Source organism: Gopherus evgoodei, chromosome 2 (genome assembly GCF_007399415.2).
Source record: "Gopherus evgoodei ecotype Sinaloan lineage chromosome 2, rGopEvg1_v1.p, whole genome shotgun sequence".
NCBI classification, from domain to species: Eukaryota; Metazoa; Chordata; order Testudines; family Testudinidae; genus Gopherus; species Gopherus evgoodei.
This window is the reverse complement of record NC_044323.1, coordinates 129087017-129107281: the sequence shown is the minus strand read 5'-3', so window position 1 is coordinate 129107281 and position 20265 is coordinate 129087017. Positions and strand designations below refer to the sequence as shown.

The 20265-nt window shown below is 38.9% G+C and overlaps 1 protein-coding gene across 3 annotated transcripts in view; it reads right to left on the bottom strand.

The window, feature by feature from the left end:
• The window catches only part of ADCY2 (adenylate cyclase 2), a 459805-nt gene that overhangs the window by 60365 nt on the left and 379175 nt on the right, over window positions 1-20265 (bottom strand). For all 3 annotated transcript variants that reach the window (XM_030551678.1, XM_030551679.1, XM_030551680.1), the window contains one exon: window positions 5821-5958. In XM_030551678.1, coding sequence (XP_030407538.1) covers window positions 5821-5958 — 138 coding nt within the window. The remainder of the gene's footprint in view (window positions 1-5820; window positions 5959-20265) is intronic.

The window sequence follows — 20265 nt, the reverse complement described above, 5'->3', positions numbered from 1 at the left end:
CCTTACACTTAGAAACAGAAGACTAGAAAGTAGAAAGTACTTCTCCAAAGCTCAGAGAAAACAGGCAGACTGAAAACAAAGACTCAGAGACACAATTCCCTCCACCCAAAGTTGAAAAAATCCAGTTTCCTGATTGGTTCTCTGGTCAGGTGTTTCAGGTGAAAGAGACATTAACCCTTAGCTATCTGTTTATGACAGGGTTACTGGGCCATCTCTTTGTCAGAAATTCCTGTAGTTTTTGTTGAATTGGACATGCTAACAAGCAGCTTGAAATTGCTCTCTTATAACTGCAGTAAGAGTGCTTGTAATAAGCGCAACTACTACATCCTCATCCTCCAGTGGACCATCTGGTGAAGGTGAAGGCAAAGGCAGGCGAGAAAGTTAATCAGCTACCACATTTTTGTTTCCGGGCTTATATTCCAGGTCATAATTGAAAGAGAGTAGTCTTGCACACCATCTAGCAATACGATATCCTGCTCTTCCCAGTCCTTTCATGGTGAGCAATGTCGTCAAAGGGCTGTGGTCTGTGCGCAGCTTGAATGTGCAGCCCCACAGGTAAGTTCTCCATTTTTCAGTAGCTCAGACACAAGCAAGTGCTTCTTTTTTGACTGTAGAATATTTTCTCTCAGTATTACTCAGTGTCCTTGTAGCAAATGCAACACATTGAGAAGACAGTAAGAATGGAGAGGACCAGATAGGGCCGAGAGAAGAAAAATGAACTGAAAGGACTGTGAAGAAGGAAGCAAGAGAGGGTTGAAGCAAGCAGCCAATCAGCATAGAGGAAAGAATGTCCTGACTTTTGGTAAAAGACACAGTACGGCTAGTTTCATATCTCCATGCAGATAACAAAGATACATGCTTGTGAGACAGTGTCGTGCCTTTATTCACAACTTCCTCTTCTATACCTTCTATGGCGGATGTGGTAGAGGTACCTTTGATTTACCTGAATTGCCTTATACACGTGTATAAGACTGGCATAAAAATCTGCCATTCTTGAGAGCATCAGAACTCCCCTAGGTTCATAAATGCTCTAAAGCTACTCTCACCACGGCTTTAATCCTGTTAGGGTCCACAGATTAGGTTTATGACACAAACTGACAAGGCACAATGAGAATTAAGATTTTATATTTTCTATCCAGCTACTCATTAAATCTCCCAAGTTTGATGACCTAATAAGTCTTTTCTATCTCTGTCTCCCTGAGAGTTCAGGATTATTCCCTACAGTATATTTCCTAGTGCTTTGTTCCATCCAGTTAAAATTCCCAACAAAAGGGGCACCTTCCTTTTCCCCAGATGAATATTGCACACTCTAACATAACTCATTACATCTAATCTTCAGTGAGACCAGGATTAGACCCCACCGGCTACAGTTAAAAAGCATTTCTGATATTTACATCACATCGACTGTTTTTAAATTTCATCCCATTATTCCTGGCTATATTACTGTAACAACATTAAAACTAGGTTCAAATATTCAGTAAAAAAATACTTCGAACTATCAGTGTTCTCTACAACTGTCCCTTGCAATATGAAGTGTGAGTTTGAGTTGGCATTTTGGGTTTGATTTTATGATTTATTAGATTCAGTATGGGTAGATATCCATTAGACCTTAATGGCTACATTTTGCCTTTTCCTAATGAAAGAGTTCATGGAAATAAATGCAGTTAATGGACTCTATTGTTAAGAACATGTTGCTTGGAGCTATAATAATGATACTTCAGTCTCACCCAAAATTTGCTATTAATATTAAGCCAATGTAAATTTTGCAATAATATTTTAAAGTCATTTTTGAAAATCAGAGCTAAGATTTAGTGCCAAGGTGGGAATTGTACTTACAATGATTATCAAATGAATATCATGGAACATGGTTATTTGTTATATTGCAGTCAAGAGTGCTAATTCTACAAGACAATAAGGCTTTAAAGTACAGCTTTTGAAGCCCTACAGTCATTTGCATTCTGAATAAAAGAAGAACTTGAACTAATTAAAGCCAATTTGTTGAAAAAAGCATGATTTTGACCTTGTTCGTTTTAGGAACAATGTTTAATTTTACAAACATTCATACACTAGTGTAGTTTTAACTTCAATCCAAAAGTAAACATCTTTGTTTCATTTCTACCTACAATTACCAAAAAGAAGAAATGCAAAATTTAGATCCAGACTGAGAATGGAACTTAGTAGAATTTTGATAATGTTTGAATCTGGGGTTTGTTTTGAGCCTCTCCTTATCATACAAGGTGGGGAATGTGAGGGCAACCTCTCATCCCTTAAAAGCAACCCCCCACCCAAACCAACCTACAATTATCTTCACAGACTGAACCAGATAAAGTTCTAGTAGATCTTGCTCCTTTCACAAATCTTACATGTCAGTGTTTAGGAACTCAGACAAGTAGGTTTCAGCATTCAGACATCTCAAGTGTAGTTATTACAAATGGCTGACTACTGTCTCCTGAAAAATGCTATGTGAAAGAAAAAAAAAAGTAATATGTATTCAAAACAATTCTGTAATTAACTGAAGGACATTTACCATTTTTAAACTATTTTAAAAACTCTAAGTAATTAAGCCCAGTAACTATTCTGTGAAAGAGTGAAGGGTACAATTGTCAAAACTGCTTTTCCTAAGTACCACTGACCTTCAGTGAAACTAAGGCTGTGTCTACACTGTGTACCTTCCAGCAGCACAGCTGTAAGGTCTCCCGTGTAGCTGCTCTTTGCCAACAGGAGAGAGCTCACCTGCTGGCAAAATAAAATTACCCGCAACGAGCAGTGGTAGCTTTGTCGGTGGGAGAGTGTCTCCCACCAACATAGTGCTGTCCACATCAGCGCTTTTTGTTGGTAAAACTTTTGTTGGTCAACAGAACACTACCAACAAAAGTGCAGTGTAGACATAGCCGAAGGTTCCAAAGTGCCCAAGGCCCAGATTTTTAAGGCATTTAAGTGTTCAAAAGAGATTTAGGCACTTAGGAGCCTAAATTCCATTCACTGTCAATGGGATTTTGGTTCCTAAGTGCCTAAATGCTTTTTGAAAATGAGATTTAGTCTCCTAAATAATTTAGATATATGCTGAACACAGCAATACCAAAATACTTTAAACATCCTGTGTAAATCACTTTTGAAAAAAAACCCTCTAAGTAAATAGTACTATTCCCATTTTTAGATGGGCAACGGAGGCAGAGAAATTACAAGACTTTCTCAATTTTAAAGAGGGAATCAGGCATCAGGCCAAGAAAATAAACAGCAGTTCTTGGCTCCCATGCTCTGCTCAAACCACAAGACCATGTGTCCCTCAGATTAAAAGTGGTCAGTTGATTCCAATGCTACGCAGGCACAGGACTGGCGGCTCCCTGCCCTTTGTAATGAAAATTTAGAAATCAGTCAGTCCCTCCCTCAGAATTCCACTGAAATGCAATCATTCATTTACTTGTGAATTGTGTATTTAAGAGATTAGTACTGGACTATTAATACAATTACATGAATTTATCATATTACAAGAGAAGAGAAAAGCACATTCCTGCATTACTGGAAATGGAAAGCAATTTGTCATTTTGGCCTCCCGCAGAGAAGTCATCAAAGAACAGAAAGAAAGAAGAAAATAAGAGAATAGCCAGGATTTGACTGTATTAATTTTAAAGAGTGATCTTGCTCAGTTTGAAATCAATTTTTCTATTAACTGAATTGGGACCTTAAATAATACATTTAATTTCATATAAATGAGAAATAATTAAACTGTATTGGAAGCCATTTTTATTATATGGTAGAATGCCCCAAGCACCTAGGATCTGCAACAAAATGGTTTAACATTTCTCATTTTATCAACCATAACTCATTATCTAAACTAATAGGAACAGATTGTGGTTTCTGCCATGCAGGGGAGGGGAAAAAAAAAGGGAACAGCTATAGTGTTGAATGGGGGGAGGGCATGTAAGTCATTATGCCTCTGAAGGACAGACTGGCAGAATCACTCAGGGGAGTCAGTGCAAGTATTCTCAGCACTAGTCTTTACTACGTGAGCTTCCCTAGTGCCAGCCACTGGACAACAGCTAATATGCTGTGCCCTAGCCAATGTTCGCTCTATTTTTTCCATCCACGTGCAAAATGAATTTTGTTATGTTCACCAATATCAAGGTAATGTGTGGATGTGCATGACCAATAGAAACAAAAACCCTAGATATAATATTTTTTTTAAAAAGTTACCATAGGGATAATTACTCCAGCCAGGGCAGGTTAGGCATTTTAGAACTCACTACTCAAAGACTAAAATTTAAGCATAAGAGAGGAATAAAAATTATGCAATGCATTGACCAATCAAAAAACTAAAATAACAGCACTTTGAAGGAAAAATATATGTACGGAGAATATATGTACACTGCAGAAAGTATCAAGAAGTAACAACAACAAAAACAATAATACAAGTATGTGTGGGGAGGTGAGTTTGAAATACAGTGTGTATGTGTGTGAGAGAGCCACACGTGTGTGAGAGACAATGTGTCTGTATGTGTGTATGAGACAGTGTGTGTGTGAGAGACACGTATGTCTGTGAGAGACATACTCTTTGTGTGTGTGTGTGTGTGTGTGTGTAACGTACGCTGCCCCTTTAAGAAGAAAGGCATTTGCCAGTCTTAAGCCTGCTTGTTCAGACACAGCAGCAGTCACCAGCAACCTCCATCCCATATCCTACTCCTGAGACCTGTCATGTCCCTCCCCTGCTCTGTGGAGATGCGGTGAGAGAGGGGGACACCTTGCTGTTAGAAATGCTCCCTCCTCTTCCCCCCAGAAGATGCCTGGGAACAGCTGGCTAGGGGCTCCAAGGCAGAGGGTGTGGCAGTGTGGGGAGGGGCACCTGACGTGCACAGCACTTAATAGACTGCTAGGCAGCCATGCAGCTTAGAGGAAATTTAGGTCCTAGCCATACCACCTACCCAGTTGAGTATCTCCCCTCCCTCTTCTTGGTGCTATAGAGTATCACTGAGCATGTTTGCCTGGCTCTGCCTACCATATAAGAAGAGCTAGATCATCACTCTACCTGGAAGGGAGGAGGGGAATGAGGCTTTTTGTATGTTTTTCCTCACTAATGCACTCACACAGGGCAAGACAGAATGTAGCCCCTTATGTTGTTTCTGTGTTCCCTACAATAATTGTAGCTAGTATTTTTACCCCATCTCACTACCAGTCTCTCTGATTTAAGTAACAGACATTTTTTGTAACATTTTCAAAGGCACCTTAGTGGCTTAGCTTTCATCCCATTAACAGGCTCCTAAGTCATTTTGGCACTTTTGAAAATTTTAATCTTTGTCATTTTAAAACAGATTTTCTTTTTATTTTTTTAACAAAGAATTTAAATAAAATGATGTGTAAATTATGAACATGTTGTGGGGAACAGACAGGTGTCAGAAAAAAATCAAAGTGAAATTCAAGCTCTTCGTACAGCATTTTGCAGACATTCTGCTAACATCATAATCCACTGAACTGATCTCTGGACTGTGATGAGCAAATATGAATTAGGATTATTTATTTTTACACTCAGAGAATGTTTTAAGATTTCCCCAGTACCTTTTACATTAAAAAATTCTCATAACTAACATGTCCAAGAACTGAATTATTGTTGAGGACATCTTATACACAGAGGTCAGAATTGATCACCCCCACTATACTGTATGTTTGCTTTGCTTTGAATTTCTGAGTCATTGGAAGGCCATTACTATCATTCACCCTACTGAAATAACTACAGACTACAACTTTAAAATGTCATCCAAGTAGATGATAAAAATAAAAATAGACCTCACTGGCACAGAACGAGAAACAAAACATCATTATGCTTACCATATTCAATATGGCCATCGTTAATGTTATAGTAGTAGTTGTCAATGTGAGAGTGATTCGTGGCCAGGGACGGTTTGCAATTATTCCAGATGATTTCAAAATCCACAACAGTGAAGCTGAGGCTTTCTTGCTGCATTGCTAAGTATAGAAAAAATGAAACACATAACAGCATGAGTATTCTTAATTCCTATGAGTTTCTTTAGGTTATAATTAAGAATGATCACAATTTTGAATGGTATTAATATGTAGGTCAATTAACTCAAAAGAACATTGCACAGAAATGTTCAACTGTTATCTTGCCACAGTGGTTAATTATCTTTCTTATAAACTAAGAAAATTCTTGACATAATATCAGTTCTGGGATTCAGACTGCAAACTAGGTAATAGTTTATTAAACACCCACAATACAATACTACTAAATAATAAATCATAATGAAGAATATAAAATTAATAGCAACATCATCATCACTATTACTAAACTTTTTTAAAAAATAACCAATGCCTGAAAGCCTCTGGGCATTTAAAGAAACAACTAAGGGTATGTTTTCACTGCACACTTAACCCAGACCTCTCACTCAGGTTTTTGTCCCTACTATCCACACCAAAAAAACTCACACCCAGGTTTGGAGGTGTTTTAAGCCCAGACTAGTTTACACAAATGAGGATATAGATTAGAACCCACTCACATTACTGTAAGGATGCAGGGAAAAAAACACTCCAGTGCTGATCGTTCTCTAATGCCCTTCTTACAACCCCCTCTGCAGGATGGGCACGTTTTCCCGTAATTGACACAAATGACTGAGAAAGTATCCTATAGTGTTTCAGCACAAAGAACCAGGGATGTCTGTGTTCCCCACATGCCCTTCCTTCCCTCCCTCTCTCATAGGCAAATGTGGAAACAGTAAGGACACAGTGATGCAAGTAGGGCTTTGCTGTGGGGATGTTCACATCCAAGTGAGGCTAACATGGGTGCTCAGACACAGATGCCAATTACAGGGCCGCCCAGAGGGGGGTGCAAGTGGGGAAATTTGCCCCAGGCCCCGCAAGGGCCCCCACGAGAGTTTTTCGGGTCCCCTGGAGTGGGGTCGAATTACCTCCCAAGCGGGGCCCTCCCCACTGCCAAAGACCCCAGGCCCCCTGAATCCTCTGGGCGGCCCTGGCCAATTACCCATGTTGACTGTGCAGTGTAGACATAAACTAGCTGTTCAATGCAGGTTCAGGAATCGTCCTATGCAAAACTGCTTGCAAGAATGAGGCCTTTTAAATGGATATATTTGAAGTAGACCACAAAAAACATCAGGAAGTGGATCAAACAGAAAGCAGCAGAGATCTCCCAACAGTCCTTTCCCCATATAACTATATAAAAATTATGCTGACTTTTAAATACACATTCAAAATATATTTTTAGTCTTTTTAGTTTTAAAGACTTGTTTGCTGGCGCTTATTAAAGTTAAAGCAATGCCATTTTAGGAAACTGAAGTCCTCTCTTCAGCCATTGGCAAAATAAAGAAACATGACAGCTCAGATAACAGTCTCACTTGATCAGTGAAGTAAATTGGATGTGTATTGCAGATGGTTTTGCATCTGGACATGCAACTGAGGGCACAATTTGGCACTAACACTAACATTCCTTATACACAGGGCAAAAAAAAACATTACTTCATCCACCTCCACCTGTGTCAGTCTGCACCAGTTTTTCCCCCCTTATGGTCTCTAATCATGTAGACACAAAGTCTGGAGGCACAAGATATTCACATAACATAAACATTACGTGGGCTATGAAGCCAATATTAACTGCCCAAAGACTTCATTAATACAGAGTTACAGTTGCCCAATAGTACATTGTGCCCTTCTAAAATGTCAAATTCAGTTATGCTCCAACCTCTGAAAGCTAGGAAATGAAGAGTTAAGGTACACACCAATCCATGACACAACCTTAACTCTACCCTCTGCCCCAACATGCCAATAATACACATACTACCATTCTACCCTTACAGATAATAACCCCACATGTTGCCTTCCTTAGATCACAATCAGCCTTATTATTCAGGAAATGGGTGAAGAGTGTGAGTCATGATTACATTATCCCAACTGCTTTCTAAGACTCTAATGAGTCTTTCACCTTGCCTCTATTTACTAATGCTAATGTCCCAGACAATACTTCTGCATAAAATCTGAGTCTGCCTGTGGATTTCAGAGCACTTTAAAATTATTGGTCTTAAATCAGGAATTTTGGTCTCAGAACAAAATCACCACAAGAATCACCTGCAGGACACAGGCAGAGAACAAGGAATATGCACAATACTCATTCTCTGAAGCTCCGAAGAGCAGGGTTGAAACTCCCAGTTAATAGATATAGCACAGGTTCAATGGCCACAGCACGCCACCTACTGACATCCAATTACTTGGACAATCGCGTCCCAGAAACCTTCTGCCTTGCAAAACAGCCCTAGTTTTGCTCCCCATGCTCTTTTTACTCACATTGGCATATCGGTTGGGATTGATCCACTCTCTCTAGATGGAGAGGATTATAGAAATGCAGTACTATAGTTCTGTGCAGTGAATCTGAGTTTTCTTTGTTAAAATTCATTGTCAAACTGAATCAAGCTATTAATACATTAATATGTCAGGAATCATGTGAACAATCTACAGTCTCTTGAGAATAGTACTTGACATTATATATATATATTTAAAGGCTAATGGACTGAATTTTGTATAATTTCTTTTAAAATGTACTCTTCTGGGTTTTTTTATTATAACAATAGTGATATTTATTACTACATGTACAGACAGCAGATTTATTTTATGAGGAAAAACTCTGGAGACTACATTGCATTTCAGGAAACAATACATTGTGTAACAAATAAAAATTATCAGTCAAAATTTGTTTTGGTGCTTTCATCAGGTTTTGTTCTTATTTTTGTTGTTAGTGTCATCTTGGTACTGTTGAAGTTACATATACTGTTGCCTTTGACCTGAAGAAAAATGTGGACACAGCCACTTTGTGATTTGGGAAATAAAGTTGTAGCAGTTTATTTCCAATCCCCAAAAACCTTTTAGGAGCACATCACAAAGTCTCAAACTTTCATTTTGTATAGTACACCAAACCAAGATATTTTTAGAAAACTTCCTTCTAGAAGACAAGCCAATTTAGATTGGAAAATCTATCTGTCCATGGAAGAAAAGAAAATTGCAATCTTGATTTTGGTAGGTGTATCAGTCAGTTCCATTATTCATTTTAAGTTCAAAGAGTTCAAAGTGTTGAAATCACTCTCTTTTCTTAAGACTTTCATTTCCCCCTTCCAAGACTGCAGAGGTGGCTAAAAAATGCTGTTTTGTTCTAAAAAAGCTAGGAACAAAAATGCATGCATGGGTCTATCGTAGCTCTCCTAATGTAACATGGCTTTACATAAGGAATGTAGCCAAACAGTAAATGTGTAATTTGAACATATTCTTACATTAGATTTCTCAGAACATAATTTAATATATAACTGTTAATTTAATTAACAAATGTGTTTCTTCCACTAAGCCACATTGTAGGAGTATGTGCCTAGTCACACAGTTAACAAAACACTTTGAAGGCAGTCTTGACTCAAAGGCTATCTAAGTGGATAAAGGTGTGTATACATTTTCTCTGTGATGGCTAATGTTCTTGAAACAGGATGTTCCAGGGATCACTTTGCTAGGGGAATGACATCTTTAACAGTGTGCATTCACACTGCCCCCATGTTTGAAATCTTTAGGACTGGTACAGAGATTTTGGCTCTTACCTTCACAGATCACTGTTCTCTCAACAGTGCATAATGATAAGATAGTGCTTTGGAAGACTCAGTGCTTAGCCATTGTTCAACCAATGGCAGCAGAGGAAGAGCACTGCTAGCTAGCCTTCTACAGTGTGGCTCAGTAGAGGCAACTTCATGAAGGAACAAAGAAGCGTATCTCTGGTTTTCCAAATTGATTGCTTCTAGAGATCTGCACAGGCCCTGCTCTTTGGAGCTTAAGTAGTAAAGCTTCTGAAAGTAGAGAAGAACTTAGGGATAGTTAAAGAGTGAGTGGTGTTTACACCCTCAGATAATGATTCAGTCAGATCTCCTAGAGATCTGCACATGCCTCTTAATTGTCAACTAATGCTTAGAAGTACCACAAACAGTTAGATGGTCCTGAAAACTTAATTCTCTCTCTATAGAAGCTGGCTGCTATTTTGACATTCAGGGTGTATCATCTTGTTTCCACTGTACAGGAAACACAGATAGTGATATCGATAATTTTAATGAAAATCAGATACAGTTTCTGACAGAAGTCTTAGGTGATTCTTTAGTACTATTTTGTTCTTTTGAAAGATGGCCTAGAATGGGTTTGCCATAAGATCCTGAAACTTTAAGACCTTCCTGGCTGAGGTGCTAGCCAATGACACAGAGAATGCAAAGACAATGAACTAAGAAGTGCACAAATTAGTATTTATATAGCAAAACTACATATAATAGCACAAAGTAAACCAAAACAATAACTGCAGAACAACATATAAAAATGTGCAGTACATCAACTTCAGCTTTGGAAAAATACATAGAAAAGTAGTGAGAGGGAATCCACAAAAGCTAAAAGTGCATTTCAGATGGACATCCAAACATTTAGCTGCTAATCCAAACTATCTATTTTCATGAGGCACTACATCAAATTACGTGGCCTTCCATCCCTAAACAACTCTTCTCTTCTGTGACAAAAACTTTCTGCATTTCCCCCATTTTATATTGTCTACTTGGTGGATACAGTGATGTGGCATCCCCTTCTGACTTCTTTAATGGATGACAACTCTTCTCAATGGCAGAGAAAGCAGGTCCGAACAGGCCTACCCAGAGGATTCAGGGGGCCCGAGCACTTCGGCAGCGGGTCCTGGGGGGGGAAGACCCCCCACCAGTCTTCGGGGCACTTCGGCGGCAGGTCCCAGAGCGGAAGGACCTCCCACCGCCGAATTGCCGCTGAAGACCCGGAGTGGAAGAAGCTCTGGGGGCCTGGGCTCCGCAAGAGTTCTCCAGGGCCCCTGGAGCGAGTGAAGGACCCTGCTCCAGGGCCCCCAAAAATCTCTAGTGGGGGCCCCTGTGGGGCCCAGGGCAAATTGCCCCACTTTCCTCCTCCCCCAGGTGGCCCTGGGTCCAAATGACTTCTGCTGACCACCCTGAAACCATGGGATAGCCCAAAACAGGGACTCTGAAGGAATCCTATGCAATTTTCATCATATGATTAAACCCAATTAATAAAGCTCAAAACTTAAAAATACACCATAAAAAGCTTCACCAAAATTTTCACTGACATCCACTAGTGAAATAATTTGTGCATCTTTGACAAAATCTTTGTCAATGTGAAAAATTGTGCAAAAAAATCCCTGACAAACTTGAAAGGAAGCAAGTGCTGAGTATGAATTCTGTGACTAATATTTTGTACAGTGCTAAATGAAACCATATCAGAAGCTAAGTGAAATAATTTGAGTAGTCTGAATCCTGGCTAAACTCTACACAACCACCACAGTTCAGTACTACTGGAAAATTAGGCAAAAGTTTGATTCTGGGAAGCTCAATACAGTGGGATCACTGAATTTCAGAACTGAGTTGTATTAACAGAAAAATCAGTTATAACCTTTCATAACTGTTATTCTTCTAGATGTGTTGCACATATCAATTCTACTATTCTAATGTGCACATCCCACACACAGTCACAGTACATCTTCCCGTCAGCGGTATCTGTCAAGGTGGTTCAAGAGCCGTCTGCTGCCATAAAAACCATGGGCAAAAATAAATGTCTCAGCAGACCCAGAGCTTCCTCAGTTCCTTCTTTCTGGAAACTCTGATGTTGAGGATAGGAGGGTGAGTTGTGGAATGGACATGTACAACATATCTCGAAGAACAGGTGTGGGAAGTTAGTAACCATTTTTTCTTCTTTGAGCGATTGCACATGTGCAGCCTACTCCAGGTGACTCCCAAGCAGTAATATAAGAGGAGGGATTAGAGCTCATGTACACACAGATGGCTTGAGCAAATTTGGCATCATCTCTAGAATATCAGGTGGTGGCATAATGGGAAGTGAAAGTGTGCACTGACAACCAGGTTGCTGCTTTATAAATGTCTTGAATAGGGAGCTGCACTAGGAATGCCAGATAATAATGCATGCCAGATAATAATGAGATCAGATACAGGACGTTATCCAAGACAAACTCTGTGAGGAGACAGGAAGAACTTTCATTCTGTCCACTGTAGTCACAAACATTTGGGTGGACTGCTAAAATGATTCGAGCCTGTCTATGTACAATGATAGTACTCATCTAATGTCCAATGTGTGTAGCCATTGCTCATCCTTATTTGCATGTGGTTCTGGGTAAAAAACAGATACATAAATTGACTGCAGTCTGTTGGACTTCCTTCAGGAGCCCAGAGGACAGCAACCAGGAGCTCCCACACATGGCCACTACTGAAGCCAGGGACTTAGCAGCTGCATCCAGTGCAGCTTGAAATGAGGCCCTTGCCACTGCTTTCACCTCATCCACTAGTGAGGAGAACTCCTGCCTAGCATCTTCTGGCAGCATGTCTTTAAATTTCAGCATGGACTCCCATACATTAAAGTCATAGCTACCTAAAAGTGCATGCTGCTTTGCAACCCAGTAGAATAAACTTTCTTACTGAACAGGTCTAACTTTTTTGAGTCTTTTGATTTTGGGGTTGCATCCTGATGCCCCTGCCCTTCCCTGCCATTGGCAACAGATACCACCAGGGACACTGGATGACATGGAAGTAAAGGACACATAACTTTGTGTGGGCACATAACACTTGTGCTCAGCCCTTTCAGAAGAGGGCGGAAGGCATGCAAGGATCTGCCACAGCCACTTTATTGGGTTCATAAAGGCGAAATTGAGAGGCGGGCCACTCTGGAAGGACCTGCAGTGGCTAAAATATCAACCATGTGGTGAAAGTATTTGTTTATTTCCTCTGCCTGAGACTGCACATTTATTCAAAGCATGTGAGTAGTCCCACTGACTTTTACAGGACTACTCTGGTGCTTAAAATTAAGAACTTGTGTAAGTCTTTACAGGATTCGGGCCTTGTTGACTAAATGACTGGCAAGTGACAGACCTTCAGTTATGTAGGTAGGCTACTATTTGTGCAATCCTCTTTTTAATACTTGTAAACAAAACCTTATAATCAAGAATCAGAACTAATCAAAACACTGCATCCCTCTAACAGCCTCAAACTTGCAATACCACTGCACAATGTGTGTGACCACTGCAAAGGTAAAGCTCGGAATCAAGAAAATGGTTTCACATAAGCAGTGCCTCACACTGGTACTACTTCCTCTGTTGTGCTCGGAAGTATATTTTGTCTTCTACCAGCTTTGTAAGTAGTGTGTGCACGAACAATGATATTTACACTAGTGAACTGTAAATACCTTTAAATGAACAATTTTTGATTAACATGGAAATTCTATGTAAATAGATGTGAAGGTTGTGCATCACTGCTACAGATGACCAAACATTTAAATCTGAGCTCATTGTAACAGTTCTTCCCCAGTACAAATTAATAATAATAACATTAATAATTTCTCTTTAAAGCTCTTGAGTACAATAAAAATACACTTTAAAAATAAGAGCAAATGTGAACATAGACATTTCAAAGTTAAGCCAATGCCTTTATAGGCATGGGAAAAAATTCGTAATGAAGAGCATTTGTTTACTTTAGGGAAGAGATAACAGAAGGGAGTATGATAAATATATACAAAACAAGGACTGGGAAAGAGAAGGTAGGCAGAGCACTTATTTGTACTTGTTCATAATATGGGAACAAAGGGAACAATTTCCAGCGAAACTGAAAGGCTGCACATTAAAAATTAATAAAAGAAAATACTTTTTTCACACAATGCAAAATTGGAATGTGAAACTCTCTGCTACAGAATCTCTTCAATGCCAAAACTTTGCAGCATTGAAAAAAGAACTGGCATTTGGAAGGGCTATACATCCTCATGCTTCAGGGTACAAGTCAATCTCTAACTAAAGAGGATTAGGAAGAAACTTTCCAAACTGGGCAAGTTATTGTAATACAGTCTACTCTTACACATTCCTCTGAAGCACTTGATACTATTCACTGTCAGAGACAAGTTATTGAGCTAGAGAGGCCAATGGTCTGATCTAGTATGGTATTTTCTAAAAGGAAAGAATTCTAAATTGTGGATGCAATGTGCTGGACACTTCAGAACCACTATATTTTCAAGAGATGGCTCTGTATGTATACTTGACCAATAATCTGAAGTGTTGAACTGCAGTGCTCTGGAACAATGTGATCAATGGGCCATTAACTTATTATGATGAACCTAAAGTGAAAATCAAGTATAAATCTCCTATTTTATGATGTATTAACTGAGTCCCAAACAGATCTAGATAGTCACACAACCCTTAACATCTTTAAATGAATTATTCTCCGAAGAGCATAAGTATTTTTCATGTTTTCTTTCCCATTAAAAGAAAAGGAAATGTGCAAGTACTGTTAAAGACTGACAGTCATTTCACATCTTAATCCCTTTGCAAGGATGACAACCATTTAAAACCAGAACAGATTGAGAGGGCAAACAGGTACCATTTAAGTAAGATGAGTGCACAGTGTTATGACAGCCAGATGTCCTTAATTTCAACCAAGCAGAACCCAAGAGCATTACAGTGACAAAAAAATTGGTGTTTCCACTTTAAATCCTCAAGAGGTTTATAGCATTTCCCTTAAATATTTGTCCAAGATTGAAATTTGGCATGCCAAGACTCAACAAAGTTAGGAAATTAATTATTTATTTTTGCATATTTAAAAATGAAATCAATTGGCAATTTTAAGTTATATGAATACACACACACACAACCAAGAGGACAAATGCTGCCTTCAGTTGTGTGTACATGTCTCCTTTTGACATAAATGCATGCAAGTTATCTGAGAGCAGAATATGGCCCTGAACATTTGTTTTAAATAGCGTTACAGGGCCTTATTAAAGGAAAAACTAGCTTTGCGGCTGCCACCTCACACACTTTCTCAGGACCTCCTGTAAGGGACTCCAAAACATGCATCTCTGGAGATCAGGGATGGCAGAACCTATCTTGCCAAACAACTGTAAATGTTTGCTTTTTTCATACTGGTCAACAAGAAGAAGAAGAACCCACTATGATTATAATATAGGTAGATAAATCCTGCCTTCTCAAAATACTGAAAATTAATGGGAAAATGGTTTCCTTCTGTAAAAGCACGAAGGCCAAATACAAGAATCTGTGCTGTCCTGAGCATTTCAGGCTGCACTTTTCAGTGGCAGAGCATTTGTAGCTGGTGGGTCAGATTTCAAATCTGCAATGACAGTGGCAAAAGGGTGTAACTTGAGCTCACACACATAGCTTGGTTGTGGTGAGGGATGCTGGGATTCTGCAGTGCAGAAGAGAAAAAATTAGACACATGCACTGGGAGAGGAAGTCAGCTATGAATGATGGCCCAGCTGCTTTCCAGTTTCTCTTTTCCATTGACTTACCATATCAGGCACAATAGGTGCACAATAAATAACAATAATGGTGCTAATAGAAATGGTTATAATAATTCACAGCTATAATATAATAATCTACTTTGCAGATGCCAATAAGCTGCTTACTGACAGCCAAACCCACAAAGCACAAATAGAAATAGTGCCCTCACTTCTTGCAGCTCCTCAGGCCAGCAAGAAATCTCACAGGTCACACAGATATAATCCAGGATCCCCCTTCAGGGGAAACATATTTTTACTATATATTAGAAAATATATGATAAATATATTGCGAGCACTGAAAATACATATTAGATATTATTAAAGTGGCACCATTTTTGGATACTGCCTAAACTAACTGGAACTCTTTAGGGATGCTCCTTTAAAAGAAAAGCCCCAGAAAAGTATGTTTGTATTCCTCCCTTAGCTGGATGAACAAGCAAAGGCTCCAGTGGAGCAGGCCTTCCAATATCATTTGACTCCAATATGCCAGGACCCTGACTCCTGTTTTCAGAACTGAGCTGTCCCATTAAGAACAGTGCCCCATCAACACACATTTCTGCTCTGTCCAAAGCACTGCAGCCTGCCATGTAGCTCTGCTATTTCTTATTTCCTTTTTTTTGCTCTGCTATTCACCATTCACTGGCACATCTTTGCTGTCATCACATTTTTTCTGATGTCATTAATAGACTAATAAAAATGATATTATATTAGGTTTGTGCATAAGAGCTAATCTGGGCTAAAAAGTAATAACAATACTCAGTTGTAATCTAGCAGCTTTATCTAAGAATCTCAAAGCACTTTATAAAGGTTGAATTAAGTCTTGGACCATGGCTAGGAGGCAACATTACTATTTGCATTATACAAAGAAGCAAACTGAATCATACAGAGACTGAGTTCCCCAAGAGCACACTTCAATTCAGCAGTAGACTCAGGAAAAAAAATGCGGAGTTTTAGGGCTAGATTAACAAGGGACTTTAGGCACTGCATTGTATGGGGAGAACTAGGCACCCAAGAAAGAGAGTACTAGATGCCAGCAATCTGAGTGGGAAGCCCCTTAAGTAAGCCAGGAGTGAAATGAAGAGGAGAGGGGTGCAGCTTATGACCCAGATCCTCACAGATACTTAGGCACTTCACTCCCACACATCTGAGTCTTAGGCACCCAACTGACAGGCTGGAAGGAGGTGCTGATCTCTTATTGGGATTCTCAATAAGCTGTGAACCCTCTCCGGGAGACAGGCACCTAAGCCTCATCAGCCCTTTCTTGCAAAACACCAGAGAGAGACAGACAGTGAGAGACAGAGACCCATGCCATTATAGCCAACAGTCCAGTGACGGAGCAGTCCCCTGGAATGTTGGAGACTGATGTTTGAATCCCTGCTCCAATGAATATTGAGTTATTTAAACACACTGGAACAGCTTCCCTGGCATGAGAGTGACCTACTCAAAATGCCCCACAGACCAGTGGTTAGGGTACTCTCAAGGAAAGTGGGAGACTGAGGTTCAAGTCCCTGCTCCAAATCAGGCAGAGCAGGGATTCAAAAAGAGGTCTCCTTTGTTCCAGGGACCACAATGAGCTAGTGGTTATTTTGATGCACGGCAGCCAGTCAGCCCCAAAATTCCCACCATGCTTTCCCTCAGCTGCTTTTTGTGCAGGTCAGGCTACTCTGGTTTTTGTGCAGGTTTGGCTATGTCTACCACATCAGTCCGCACAGGTGAGAAAGGCAGGGGAACGCATCGTTTGAGAATCCTGCTGGGGTCTAGTTCCGAGCTAGAGCTCCAAGCAGCTTGCTAGCTATAAGGTGGCCTCAGGTCTAGGCAACTTTGTGCATTTCTGCCTATGGGGATTCAGGCACCTACAGGAGTAGGCAGCAACTAAGTAGTGGTTTAGTGAATGTTAATTGTGTCTACAGATTGGACATAGACACCTAAAGAGGAAAGTGCGTACGTCCTTTGTTAATCTAGCCCCTGGTTCCCTTTTTCCTTGCTCTGATTCCAATCCCCATTCCTTTCATGTTTTACTTTGTAATGAGGTACAGTTAGGAGGTATGACTCCACTTATCTTCCCCCTATAAACATATTGTTTTCAAATAGCAGCCTTATCTGTTTTGGAGCTTGAAGCCAACCATGCAGATGTATATGGAGAGCTGAGGATTAAGTACAAGAGAACCTTTACAGGTTGAAATTAACAAAATATACTCCATTAATTCAGTGACAGCTAGAAACTTGGATCTAACTTCATACATTAAATCTTTAAATGGCTATTAATGCAGCTGATAAGCATTGGTGTTCCTGCAAGATTCTTGTTCTTCTCCATAAACTGTCTTGTCTCTGATAGAATTCACCCATCTCTGGATACTGTAAAGGGGCACCCTCAACTTAAAAAGCTACAGTTTTGTCAACTGCTTTTTACCAACTATAATACAAGTAATGCTGCGTAAGATTACTATACATGAAAGAGGTTAGAGGAAAAAAATCTAATATTTAAGTTTATTTACTTTGGGCACTTGGTAGCATTATGTGTATAGTCACTTTCACTATTTCCTCTGTTAAATCAGTACATCTGTTTTCCCTCTTGCTTGTGTAAATCTTTCACACCAGGGGAAAAGTTTGAAAGAGTGATTGTAAAAAGCACAACTGACAGAGGTAGAAAGGGGGCATGGGAAAGGTGAAGTATCTGAAGCTAGTTAGCTCATTTTAAAAAAAAACTATCTAGATTTCAAGTAATACTGTCATTTAAATAATCTGATTATGAGTTTTATCTCCAGACTGCATACAAAAATATTTCTAAAAGGCAAAATATTTGTTTAGCAAATGCCTTAGATTGTATCCAGGATCAAGGATTTTTGAATAACATACTCAGATAAGATACCTATCACCCTCGTAAGGATTTCTCCCTTCAGTCTCTCAAAATTCATATGACATAAACTGAACATTTCTATGCAATCAGCATATACTCCAGAGGGTGAAATCCTGGCTCCTCTGAACTGAATGGGAGTTTTGCCATTGATTTCAATGGAGCCATGACTTCACCCACTGTATTTTTTTCATGAAGTAACTATAAATATTTCCAGCAGAGTGTGCTTCAGGCAAGGTTTGTTTACCAAGTTGTGTTGTTTCTCTCCTTAGTTAGGGTTATATTAAAGTGTTCATTTAAATAGGGAAAATAAATGAAAATGATTCTCCAGTTCTACTTCTTTCCTCCCTGTGAACATATGCACAAGTTGTACACAGTTAATCACCAATTAAGCGGGAGAATTTTTGTGGCAGATCCTTGTTATCATAATGACAGCACTGTTCTGAAGCCTTGTGTAACAGAGGTTAATACTATATAAAATATCCATGAGTTATTGTTTTATGATACTGAATCTGTTTAGTTTAGTAGGAATAAAACTGTAGGTTTTTGAAATCCTAGGAATCAGGTTTCTCTTACAAAACATTAAAAAATACTGTGCTACCAAAGGACCTCTCCTAATAACTAGAGAGGAATACTGAGCAATATATATCACATGTATTTAGACCCAGACTTTCCAGGTCAGCTCATGGTAATGGCCAGACTCTAACCTCAGACGTATTGTCAGCATTATTATTTATTTAAGAAATTTGCTCTTGGGCATGTAACCAAGTACATGTTTTTAAAACCTCCTCATACACGAATATAGGATCTTATCTCATGTATGGTCATGGTGAACTGTATTGCGTACTAGTTTCCCTGTCTTGACAGCAACCTCACAAAACTCTTGGGATGGTGTCTATTCAAAGAACACATCTTTTCTTCAGAAGCATAACCAAACTTAATTTTCAAACAGTCCTGTTTTTGGTTTACTTCACATATCAAGCCCTTTTTCATTTATAGGTGCTCCTTGATTTTTGTAAGGAAGATTGATATCACCTGTTTCATATGCATCTCATTGCTCTGCTTATTCTAAAAATATTTTTATGGTATTCTTTAGCTAAGACTTGGAGTTCTAGCTTAGAATTCTCTAATTTTCTCATATCTGAACTAACTTATACACAGACTGATTGCTCCTCTTGTACTAGGGTCCTCAATTATCTCATTTTTTCTGAGACCCCAAATACAACAATCAATTCTCCATCAATCCCAGAATCCTCATTTTTCTTCCCGCTTCAGTTGAGTCTCTGACTGGGTAGAAAGTGCAGAGCACCAATACACTCCGACTGATACAAATGTATCAGTCAGAAATAATCCTATGATTGGTTTCAAAATGGAAGAAGCCATTGGCAAATAAAGACTAAAGAATATGTTTAAAGAATCAGAAGAGCTTAATTTCGATTTAATACGTCTGTGAGATGACACAGGATGAATGGCGAAAACACATATTAAGTAATTAATGTGGAATTATACCATAATTATATAAATAATGTCCACTTAGATTTGTGTTAAATATTAAGACCCAAATTCAGCTTTCATACACCATTGTAAAGCTACAACCATGTCCTAGCTCTCAAAGGAGTTATTCTGTATCTACCCCAGCATGACTGAAAGAAGTATTTTGCCCTAAAACAATAAATATTTGTTAAACATTCTCTTAGCATTTAACAAAATATCATGTAAACATGCTGTTCAGATGCAATATTTAAATGATCTTTTATGCAATTTACAGAGAAGAAATTTGCCAGCATCTTGCATTAAGTATGAGAAATACTCAAATTCTACACATTAACAGATGGGCTAATAAGTAGATAGTAACATTAACAGTTCATATGGCAACAGTATTTTAATATCAAATTTCTGTATATAGTCTTCTGTCACGATATTTAAATTACAATAAATATTAAATTTGTTATTAAATACAGATTACACAGTTGTTTAATATTTAAAAATCACACAAAAATTCCATTACAACATAAAAGTATTTACCAAGTAAATTAAAAATAAAATCCTAGCCCTCATCCATGCAA